General features: G+C 41.7%; 1 protein-coding gene across 1 annotated transcript in view; it reads left to right on the forward strand.

The window, feature by feature from the left end:
- Bag4 (BAG cochaperone 4) overlaps positions 1-8,025 on the forward strand; it is a 20,473-nt gene extending 12,448 nt beyond the window's left edge. Inside the window, exons 3-5 of the mRNA XM_038325723.2 lie at positions 396-650; positions 2,601-2,852; positions 4,139-8,025. Coding sequence (XP_038181651.1) covers positions 396-650; positions 2,601-2,852; positions 4,139-4,624 — 993 coding nt within the window. The 3' untranslated portion in view covers positions 4,625-8,025. The remainder of the gene's footprint in view (positions 1-395; positions 651-2,600; positions 2,853-4,138) is intronic.
- The last annotated feature ends 2,622 nt before the right edge of the window (positions 8,026-10,647 follow it).

The raw sequence follows: 10,647 nt of genomic DNA on the forward strand, positions 1-10,647 counted from the left end.
TCCTTTCCATTATATAGTGATATTTCTTTTTCCTTTAGCCAGTCTCCCAGTCTTCTTTGAGTTGCCTTCTGTGGATACGGGTTCTCTGCTGGTAGATGTAATTGTGAATTAGAGTTAAGAAAACGTTTGAGAAGGCCACTACTTTGCCACTTCATCTGTCCTCAATATATTCTTCCACTTATGCAGCCAAACTTAGAGTCATAGCCTGAGTTCAGTACATGACTTGTGGTTACAACAGAGAGGAGAAGGAGTGCTTCATAGACTGTTGTGGTAGCTTAGATTTTCATCAGTTGCTGATAGCTTTTCTTCCTAAAGTCTTCAAGGTTGGACATTAAGTGCATTTCAGCCCTTTAACTCATTCATCTTTCTTCCTCTCTGGTTCTCCTTTTTTTCAGAGTTTGAATTCTTACACAAATGGAGCATATGGTTCACCATACCCTCCTGGTCCTGGACCAAATACGGCCTCATACTCTGGAGCTTATTATGTACCTGGCTATACTCAAAGCAGTTACTCTACAGAAGTTCCAAGCACTTACCGATCCCCTGGTAACAGCCCAACCCCAGTCTCTCGTTGGATATATTCCCAGCAGGACTGTCAGACAGAAGCACCTCCACTCAGGGGTCAGGTTCCAGGATATCCTGCTTCACAGGTAAATAGTTTTCTGACAGGAAAAAATGCCTGCTTCTGAATTGTAAACAGTGGGAAATTATTTATCTACATGCGTACCAGTTTAAGAAAACAGCTAGAGCCAGGCATGGTGTGTATACCTTTAACTCCACTTCTCCGGAGGCGGAGTTCGAGACCATCCAAGGCCATATGGCCTTGTCTCTAAAACAAAACAAAAAGGAAAACACCGTAGATGTTCAGAAATTTTTCTATTTTGACCAAAGATGCCTTTAAAATGTCATAATTCTTTTAAATTCTAAGTTATATTTATTATATATGTGCATGGTGGGAGTTGGGGTATGAGACATGCACCACAGCCATGTGTGGAAGTTAGAGGACAGCTCGTGGGGTATTTAGTCTCTCTTTTTACCTTCTTTCCTTCCTTTCTTTTTGAGACCAGGTCTCAGTATGTAGCCCTGGGTGTCTGGAACTCTCTATATAGACCAAGCTGGCCTCAAACTCATAGCAGTCTGTCTGCCTCTACTTCCTGAGTACCTGGACTAAAGACATGCCACCATACCTGGCTCCTCTTTTGTCCCACCCCATTTTCATTATTTTTAATAACGTGTGTGTGTGATTATATATTTATATGTGAATGCAGGTACTCACAAAGGCCAGAGGTGTGAGAACCCTGGAACTGGACAGGTTTGGGCCACCTGATATGGTATCTAGGACTTGAACTCAGAGTCCTCTAGAAGAGCAGTATATGCTCTTAACCACTGATACATTTATGCAGTCCCTATAAAACTTTTGTAATAAAATAAATCTTTAGTTATTGTTCTAAACTTTCCCTAACTTAATCTTTTCCAGTGCTGTTAGGTTTATATTATATGCTAATATCCATGTTGGGCTGGATGGTGGTAGTACACACCTTTAATCCCAGCACTCAGGAACCAGAAGCAGGTGAATCTTTGTGAGTTCAAGACCAGCCTGGTCTACAGAGCTAGTTCTAGGACATCCAGGACTGATGTGGGAGAGTCTTCTGTTTGTGTTGATTTCATTCGTTAATAAAGAAACTGCCTTGGCCCATTTAATAGGCCAGCCCTTAGGTGTGTGGAGTAGACAGAACAGGAAGAAGGAAGTGAGGTAGATGGCTCAGATAGTCGCCATGACTCTCCTCTCTGAGATGGATGCAGGCTAGAATCTTCCCGGTAAGCCACCCCTCGTGGTGCTACACAGATTACTAAAATTGGGTTAATTAAGATGTGAGAATTAGACAATAAGAGGCTGGAACTAATGGGCCAGGCAGTGTTTAAATTAATACAGTTTGTGTGTTGTTATTTCGGGGCATAAGCTAGCAGGCGGCCAGGAGTGGGGCTGCGGGAACGCGGCCCGCAGCTCCTCACTACACAGATAAACCCTGTCTTAAAAACTTTTAAAAATTGGGGCTGGAGAGATAGCTCAGAGGTTAAGAGCATTGCCTGCTCTTCCAAAGGTCCTGAGTTCGATTCCCAGCAACCACATGGTGGCTCACAACCATCTCTAATGGGGTCTGGTGCCCTCTTCTGGCGTGCAGGAATACACACAAACAGAATATTGTATACATAATAAATAAATAAATAAATATAAAAAACTTTTAAAAATTAAATAAATAAGTAATAATATACCACGTTTATTTCTGTTGTTTTGAGAAGAAGTCAGCTGTCTTTGTGTTTATAACGTATTACTGTATGGATTTGTTTATCTGTAGTGTTTTTGGAAAATACATGCTTCCTCCAGTGAATTTTAAATCTTACTCTTGAGTCTTTACCAGCTCTTTTCTTTGTGGTTTTAGAGTTAGGGTTTCTCAGGTGTGAAGAATGTTTAGTAACTGATTTATGAGTTGCTATCAGCTCAAGATCTGTTGATGCTATTTTTATTACTTTAAGTTTTGCTTTGGTTTTCTAAGCAGCGACCAACCAGCATACCAGCAAATTTGTTTTTCCCAATCTAGAACCCTGCAATGACCTTGCCCCATTATCCCTATGGGGATGGTAACCGCACTGTGCCACAGTCAGGAGCAACTGTACGACCACAAGATGACGCATGGGCTTCTGGTGCTTATGGGATGGGGGCCCGTTACCCCTGGCCTTCAGCTGCACCCTCAGCCCCACCTGGGAATCTGTACATGACGGAAAGTGCTTCCCCCTGGCCTGCCAACAGTTCTCCTCAGCCACCTCCTTCACCACCACCCCAACAACCTAAGGTAGGGTTCCTTCCAAATGCTGTTCCTTTGGTGTCTGGGTATTAAGAGAATACAAGATGACACATCAGTATTTGCCCATGGTAAATGGAAACTAAGTGGAAAAAAAAGCTGATTACTACCCTACAGCATTATTTCAGCACTTTTCTATTTTTTTATATGTATAGATATACTGGCTGCATATATGTCTATGCACCATGAGTGTGCCAGGAGCCCTTGGAGGCCAGATTCCCTGGAAATGAAGTTACAGTTATGAGCTACTGTGTGGCAACTGATAAATCAAATTTGGGTCCTCTGGAAGAACAGCCAGTACTTAACTGTAGTGATAGTTTGTTTGTGTTTTAACAAATAAAGCTTGCCTGAAGATGAGAGTGCAGAGGAGCTAAGCCAGTAGAGACCAGAGAATGGTGATACACACCTTTAATCCCAGGACTCAGGAGACAGAGGCAGATGGTTCTCTGTTAGTTCAATGCCTCCCTGGGCTGCCAAGATTGTATCTGTCTAAAAGAGAAACAGAGATCACACAATGGTGATCCCAGCACTTGGGATCCCCTGCCTTTAATCCCAGCATTAAGGAGGTGGAGACAGGCATGGTATGGCTGGGCGGAGAGAGGAATATAAGGTGGGAGGAGACAGGAGCTCAGTACAGTCTGAGGATCACCCCTGCAGTCAGAGAAGACAGTCTTGAGGACAGGATTGCCTCTTAAGAACAATTAATATTCATGCTACACGTCACTGCTTGCCATCTCTCCAGCACCATATCTTTTTTAAAAGACAGGAAAATGCTTATTTTGTACTGTGATACTATCTGAATATTAGATAGAATCAAAGGATGTATTTTTACAACCTCTCATGATATGTGGAGAGAAGATTAGAAGCAGTGTAAAGTACTAGAGCATTCTGTGTGAGGCGTTTACATAAGCCACAGGCAGAACACTGCTTTTGACTGTGTTCTGAGGCTTTTTACTATTGAGGAGGAATACTAACTGTGAAGTCACTGGATGAATTGTGAGGTAGTGAGATTGATTGTGCAGTGCTCACAAAAGTGACTTGCATCAAGGTAGATTCCAACCATCATATTTAGGAATTCTGTGCCTTTTACTTGAGAGGGCTTCCCCCTTTTTTATCTTAACAGTGTTTTTCTCCAGTGATTAAGGTGGGAGTCAGTTTTATTGGTGGAAATCTTTTCAAGTACATTCTTGTTTGGGGAAGATGTGTACTAACATTTAATACTGATGGCCTCCCATTGAAACAGCTTTTGTTTCTCCTTTCTGTCTTCCCATTCCAAGGATTCCTCCTACTCCTATGACCAGTCGGGTCCAGGCATGAACCGGCACAGCTTTCCTTGCAGTGTCCATCAGTATGAATCTTCGGGGGCCATGAACAATGATAATTCAGACCTTTTGGATTCTCAAGTTCAGTATAGTGCTGAACCTCAGTTGTATGGTAATGCCGCCAGTGACCATCCCAGCAATCCTGTTCAGAGTAATAATCTCCCTGAAGAGTGTTTCTCTTCAGATGAAGGCACTCCTCCAAGTATTAAAAAAATCATACATGTGCTGGAGAAGGTCCAGTATCTTGAGCAAGAAGTAGAAGAGTTTGTGGGGAAAAAAACAGACAAAGCTTACTGGCTTCTGGAAGAAATGCTGACAAAGGAACTTTTAGAACTGGATTCTGTTGAGACTGGGGGCCAGGACTCTGTCCGTCAGGCCAGGAAAGAGGCTGTCTGTAAGATCCAGGCCATACTGGAGAAATTAGAGAAAAAGGGATTATGAAATAATTTGGAATGAAGGGTTAACCTGTTACTAATTTGGCCAAAGAACTCTTGGATTTGGTTAGTTACCATCTTTTAAATGCCTGTTGTGACAAGAAACAACACAGTCCAGCTTCTGACTTCAAACTGAAGGAAAAGAAATTGAAAAGCTGAATGGAAGAACACATTACGGGATTCTTTTTCGTTTTCAGATGACTGAACATAATACGAAACTGGAATTGTCAATATTGCCAAGTAGACCTACTCCTTAAGAAATCCATGGGCATCTCTAGGAGGGAAATAGACTTTATGTAACAGGTTATCAGTGCATAGTCTGAGACAAGCAGGCTGTTTTGTAAGCATCCAGACTGTCACATTTTTGTGCATTGTGACTGCATATACTTCATGTGTAAATTATAGCTTAGACTCTTGGACCTCTGTTTTATTATCTGCAGTTCGAAAATGTAATATTCTACTTGGTACATTTTGTAGTAATATGTTTAATAATCAAATACTGGCAGCCAGATAGATGGGCAGTTCTGATCTAATTCATATCCTTTCAGCCTTGAATATATTGCAGTGTGTAGTGGGCTCCTGAAGTCAATCACTTATCTCCTTGTGTAGCATGTTATTTTAGTGCTCTTCCCACTTCTGCTTTTCACAGTAGTCATAGAATCACTATGTTTGTGAATATTTTACTTCTTTGCTTTTTTGTTATATTTGGATAAAGATCCAGTTTTGAAATTATTTTTTTTAAGAAAAATATCTTTGGCTATTGCTGCTTCTATAGAGAGCCTTATAATAGAAACATGAAGCCTAAATGCTACAATTAGTATAAATAGCGACTGCAAAAAGCAACAAATATGATTATTTAATAATACTGTTCTTCATTTAATAGTTTCTGTTAAACAGATTTGAGCTCCGTTTATAGCTGATAGAAGGAAAAGGAGATTCATGCTCAGGGAATGAGTCAGCCATAGCTAAAGTAGAAAACTCATCGTTTTCTTTAAATTTGGTCTTTATTTCATAGAATAAATTACATAGAATTACCTGTTTCATAAGAAAGCTGTTATAACAGTCCATTTGGAACCAAGTTTAAGAAAGGGCCTTTCTTGTTTTTCCATATATGTTGTTATTATACAGAGACAGGTAAATAATTTACCTTTTAAATCTAAAGTGAGTCTAGCATTCAGTATCTGCTTTTGCAACAAAAGCAGTTTCTTAGTAAAATATCAAAGTGATACTTGTTTTCTAGACTAGCAAGCCTTTATATTAGTGATACTAAACCTATAGCCATCCCTTCTACTCACATGGAACCAAATCAATGCCAATGTGTCATGAGTAGAAACGTAGTCGAAAATACTGTATGGAGGCTGGGGACGTGGCTGAGTTCATAGAGTGTTTGCCTAACGTACATGAAGCCCAGGGTTAGATTCACAGTATTGCATGAACCAGGCATAGTGGTACATACCTGTCTCAGCACTGGGAGGTGGAGGCAAGAAGATTACAAGCTTAAGATTATCCTCAGCTACATCATGAATTCAAGGCCACCCTGAGCCACACGAGATCATCATGTCTCAATAACTAAAAGGACAAGTGATTCAAGATTTGATGATTTTATCCAAGAGTCTGTTTTTAAAACATTTTATTAGTATATGAATTTGATTTGGTGTTATACATTTTTAATCAAGACAGAGGTAGGTAGATCTCTTGAGTTCAAGGTCAACCTCGTCTACAGAGAGTTCCTGACCAGTCAGGGCTCCATAGTGAGAGACACGTGCTACCTACTTATCCACCTATCCTACCTACCTACCTATGCTACCCATCTGTCCTATCTACCTACCTACTTATCTTACCTATCTATCCTATCTACCTAACTATCCTACATACCCACCTAACTATCTATGGGATGTGTGTGTGCTCACTTGTGAGTTTTATATCTACAAGTTTTGTTTTAGAACAGTGTCATGCCGGTTGACCTTAAACTAGAAGTCCTGATGCTCCTGCCTCACCTTCCATTACAGGTGCGTGCCTGGTTTCTGTGGTGCTGAGGATCAGAGTCAGAGCTATATGTATGTTAGGCAAGCACTGTACTGATCTTGAGCTATGGCCCTGATTCTCTTCCTTTTGGCCTAATATAGAAATGCTTTTAAAGGGTCCCTAAACTGGACGTGGCGGCACGCGCTTGTAACCCCAGCATTGTGAGGCGCGTCTGTGGATCTCCGATTCTGAGACCGTCTTGGTTTACAGTGAGTGCCAGGCTAGCCGGTAGTGAAGCCTGACTACCCCCAAACATCTTCTATAAAAATACGACAATTGCATTCAAAAGTTTAAGAGGAGAAACCTTAAAGCTGTGTTGCCAACAAGACAGTGACTGATTCAGAACACATTACACTGCCCAAGATGCCAATTTCCGCACATCCTTCATTTTTACATATTGTACACATTATACACAAATGTACATATATGTGTATATATCTTAAGTTATTTTTTGAACTAGTAACATGATTTTAAACTTACAGAAGAGCTGTAAACATAGCAGTGCTCCCCTGTGCCCTCCGTCTGCCTTTCCCTTGTTTCGACATCTTACCTAACTAAACTAAAGCATTTGTCGAAATTAAGAGTTCATCTTTTATAGTGCTATTAATATTAGCTACAATAGCAAGCTAAAAGTGGATATTTTATTAATCTTTTTATTCGCATCTGTTTTAACCGTTCCGGATCCCATCTCGCATTTCGTTGTGTCTCAGTTGTCTTCACTCCGTGGCGCTGTGTCGTAAGGATAGCTGGTGTCGTCCTGTGTTTCCAGTGTGCTTCCCTCTGAGCACTCTGCTGAGGTGGTGTCTCTAGGATGCTCTACTGTAAGCTTACCCTGCTTTCCTTTGTAATTACTGAGTATTTGCTAGAGATACTTTGAGACTATGCAAATGTCCTGTTTCTGCTTAGAGTTTGCCTCTCCTACTATCTCCTGGCAGATCTTGCTTGTGGCATTTACTACTGTGGTGTTCAAATGGTGATTTTTCTATTTGTTTCATTTCTTCTATATTTAATAATTGGAATTCTTCTGGAAGGAGGAACTGTGGATTCTGGATTTATATTTTTAATTATATCAAGATATTCAGGATAGGTACAAACTCAGAACTTAAAAGATATAAATCGTGTTAATTGACTCCAAATGGCCAGTATCAAAGAAAAAAAGCATTGTTGGTGACTTGTCTTTGGAAATATAATGAATTTAAGATGAAAATAGTATTTATGATTTGTAAAATTTATCTGACTTTTGACTTAAAATTGATTTGAAACTGAAACAGTTTTCTTTTGAAATTTTACATCTAGACTTTTTTAAGGTGTCTAAATTTATATTACTTTGGGGGTCATTTTTGTCAAATCTTGAATAAAGTTACCTACACCTGGCATGATAAACACACTGTTTTCTAACCCTTTGTTCAGGTAAAATCCCAATATAAACACTTAACCAGTAATCCCTAGGGAAGTGTCTGAGCCTCATTCTGTTTGTGCATGCTTGTTTAAAATGCTTCTAAAAATAAGGTTTGTAGAAACAAAAACAACCAACAGTAAAGGAAAGGGGTTTGAAAACAATGCTTTAGTTAGTTGACATAAATAACCTTTAAGTTAATTGGATTTTTTTTAGGTTGAAGGGCATAGATTAAGTTGTCTATTAGGAAAAACCTTGTGAGGGTAGATAGTTGATAGAGCTTTCTTTGCTTTGTTTTTGTTTTTGTTTTGTTTTGAGACAGTCCTGGTTGTCCTGGAGCTCTGTAGGTCAGGCTGGCCTTGAACTCACTAAGGTCTGCCTCACCTTTGAATTCTTTATCTCTTTTTTTTTTTTTTTTTTTTTTTTTTATTTAGAGTCAGGAAAATCTCTTTATTGTAAGTCCCTATAAAATGCAAAGGCAAAATACATACTTCCAACCTACAATAGGGCAGACTATGCATTACCATTCCAAAGGGAAGAAATGGGACACACTGAGGAAATTGTGGACCAATGTTAAGACCAAAACCAAGCAAGGCAAACTCCAATCCTGTAGTTCCATTTCTGATTTCAAAGGGTTGAGCAGCTCGGCCCTTCCCGCTTCTGCTGCCGGCAAAACACACTTCCCTCCTTCTCTCCGTTGGGCTGGCTCCACTCCCTGTAAGCAGCTCTCCTTGACAGACCGCCCACAGCTCTGGCACCGCCAATATCCTGGGGTCTCCAATACAGTCCAGGTTTCATTTCTCCGGGCCTTCATGTAGGGACTCCCTTGCCACACACTCGGCCTCATGGGCTCTTCTTAGCTGTGGAGGAAATACAAACCCCTTGTCTTGAAAGTCTTTCTGAACTCAAGACAGGGCCACACAGCAGATGCTGCCAAGCTGGTTACCCCCTTGGGATGGGGCCTGAACCTCTCCTTGAATTACATAAGCTTTGATTTCTTGTTGCTCTTTAGGAGAAGAAAATCCCCCAGTGTTGTGTTCTTTTAAAAATGCTATGGAGTCCCAGGCGACAGCTGTAGGCAAGCAGCAAATGCTATGAAGTCCCAAATGGTGGTAGCAGGCCATGTGGCGGCAGACAGTGGGCCCTGCGAGCAGCCAGTCCCAGGCAGAGAAGGCTGCCGGTCTTAGAGGGTTGGCCTGAGCAGATGGCTGCCGGTCCCTGAGCAGTGGCTGGTCCCAGGCAGGGAGACACATGGCGGGCTGGCAGAAGACAGAGACATGGTGAGGTTGAATATTTATTCAGGGGAGTTATGAAGGGGGAAGGGGGAGGGGGAGAAAGAGAGAGACAGAGAGAGAGAGAGACAGAGAGAGACAGAGAAGGGGAAGCAGAGAAGTGGGGAGAGAGGCAGAAGCAAAGCTGCCTCTCCGAGAGGAAGATAGAAAAGAGCCTTTATCTCTTTTTTAACAGTTGTGAGTTTGGGGCCACTGAAATGGCTCCGCGGGAAAAGTCACTTGCCACCACACCCGAGGACCGGAGCTGAATGCCCAGGGTCCACACGGGGAGAAACTAGTTTCCCTCCGACTTCATGTGTACATCATAGCATGCCCCTCCCACATTCAAAATGAGTATTTTAAAAACCAAGTTATTTTATGTGTCTGAGTGTTTTGCCTGCATGCATGTATGTGCCTGTTGCCCTTGGAAGTCAGAAGCATCAGATCCTGTGGAAGTAGAGCTGCAGTTATTAGCCATCATGTGAGTGCTGGGAATTGAGCCCAGGTCCTCTGTAAGAGCAGTAAGTGCAGGGGCTGGAGCAATGGCTCAGTGGTTAAGAGCACTGGCTGCTCTTCCAGAAGACCCAGGTTCTGTTCCCAGCACCCACATGGCAACCTACAACTGCCTGTAACTCCAGTTCCCTGGAATCGGACACCTTCACACCAGTGTACATAAGATAAAGTTAAAATAAATTAAAAAAAGAGCAGTAACTGCTTAGCCGGCTCTACTGCCCAGAGCAACCACCTCCCAATATAAAATACACTTTTGAAACGCGTCACTGATGTTGTTGCTGTTTTGTTTCTCAATTACACAGGGTCTCTGTGTAATCCTGGCTGTCCTGGAACGAGCTCTGTAGACCAGGCTGGCCTCGAACTCTCAGAGATCAGCCTGCCTCTGCCTCCCGAGTGCTGGGTTTAAAGATGTGCACCATCATCCCATGTCAAATCGCTAATTTTTTTGGGAGGGGGGTGCGTTGAGACAGGCTAACAGCCATGACTGTTCTGGAACTCCCTTTGTAGACCAGGCTGACCTCAAACTCACAGAGATTCACCTGTCTCTGCCTCCCCAGTGCTGGGATTAAAGGCATGCGCCACCACCACCTGGCAAGACCCAGTTTTTATTTCCAGAAGCTTGTAAAGTTTTTAAAAACCCTTTTTATGAAATGTAGCAGTGTGGTTTTGGTGTGGGTCTATCTTTACTCATGGGGGGGATATTCATTTAAGAAATCTACACCTTTATATCATGTGATAGTATCTTGATTTTTTTTAAAGATTTTATTCATTTATTATGTATACAATCATCTGCCTGTGCAGGCCAGAAGAGGGCACCAGATCTCA

Source organism: Arvicola amphibius, chromosome 4 (assembly GCF_903992535.2).
Source record: "Arvicola amphibius chromosome 4, mArvAmp1.2, whole genome shotgun sequence".
NCBI classification, from domain to species: domain Eukaryota; kingdom Metazoa; phylum Chordata; class Mammalia; order Rodentia; family Cricetidae; genus Arvicola; species Arvicola amphibius.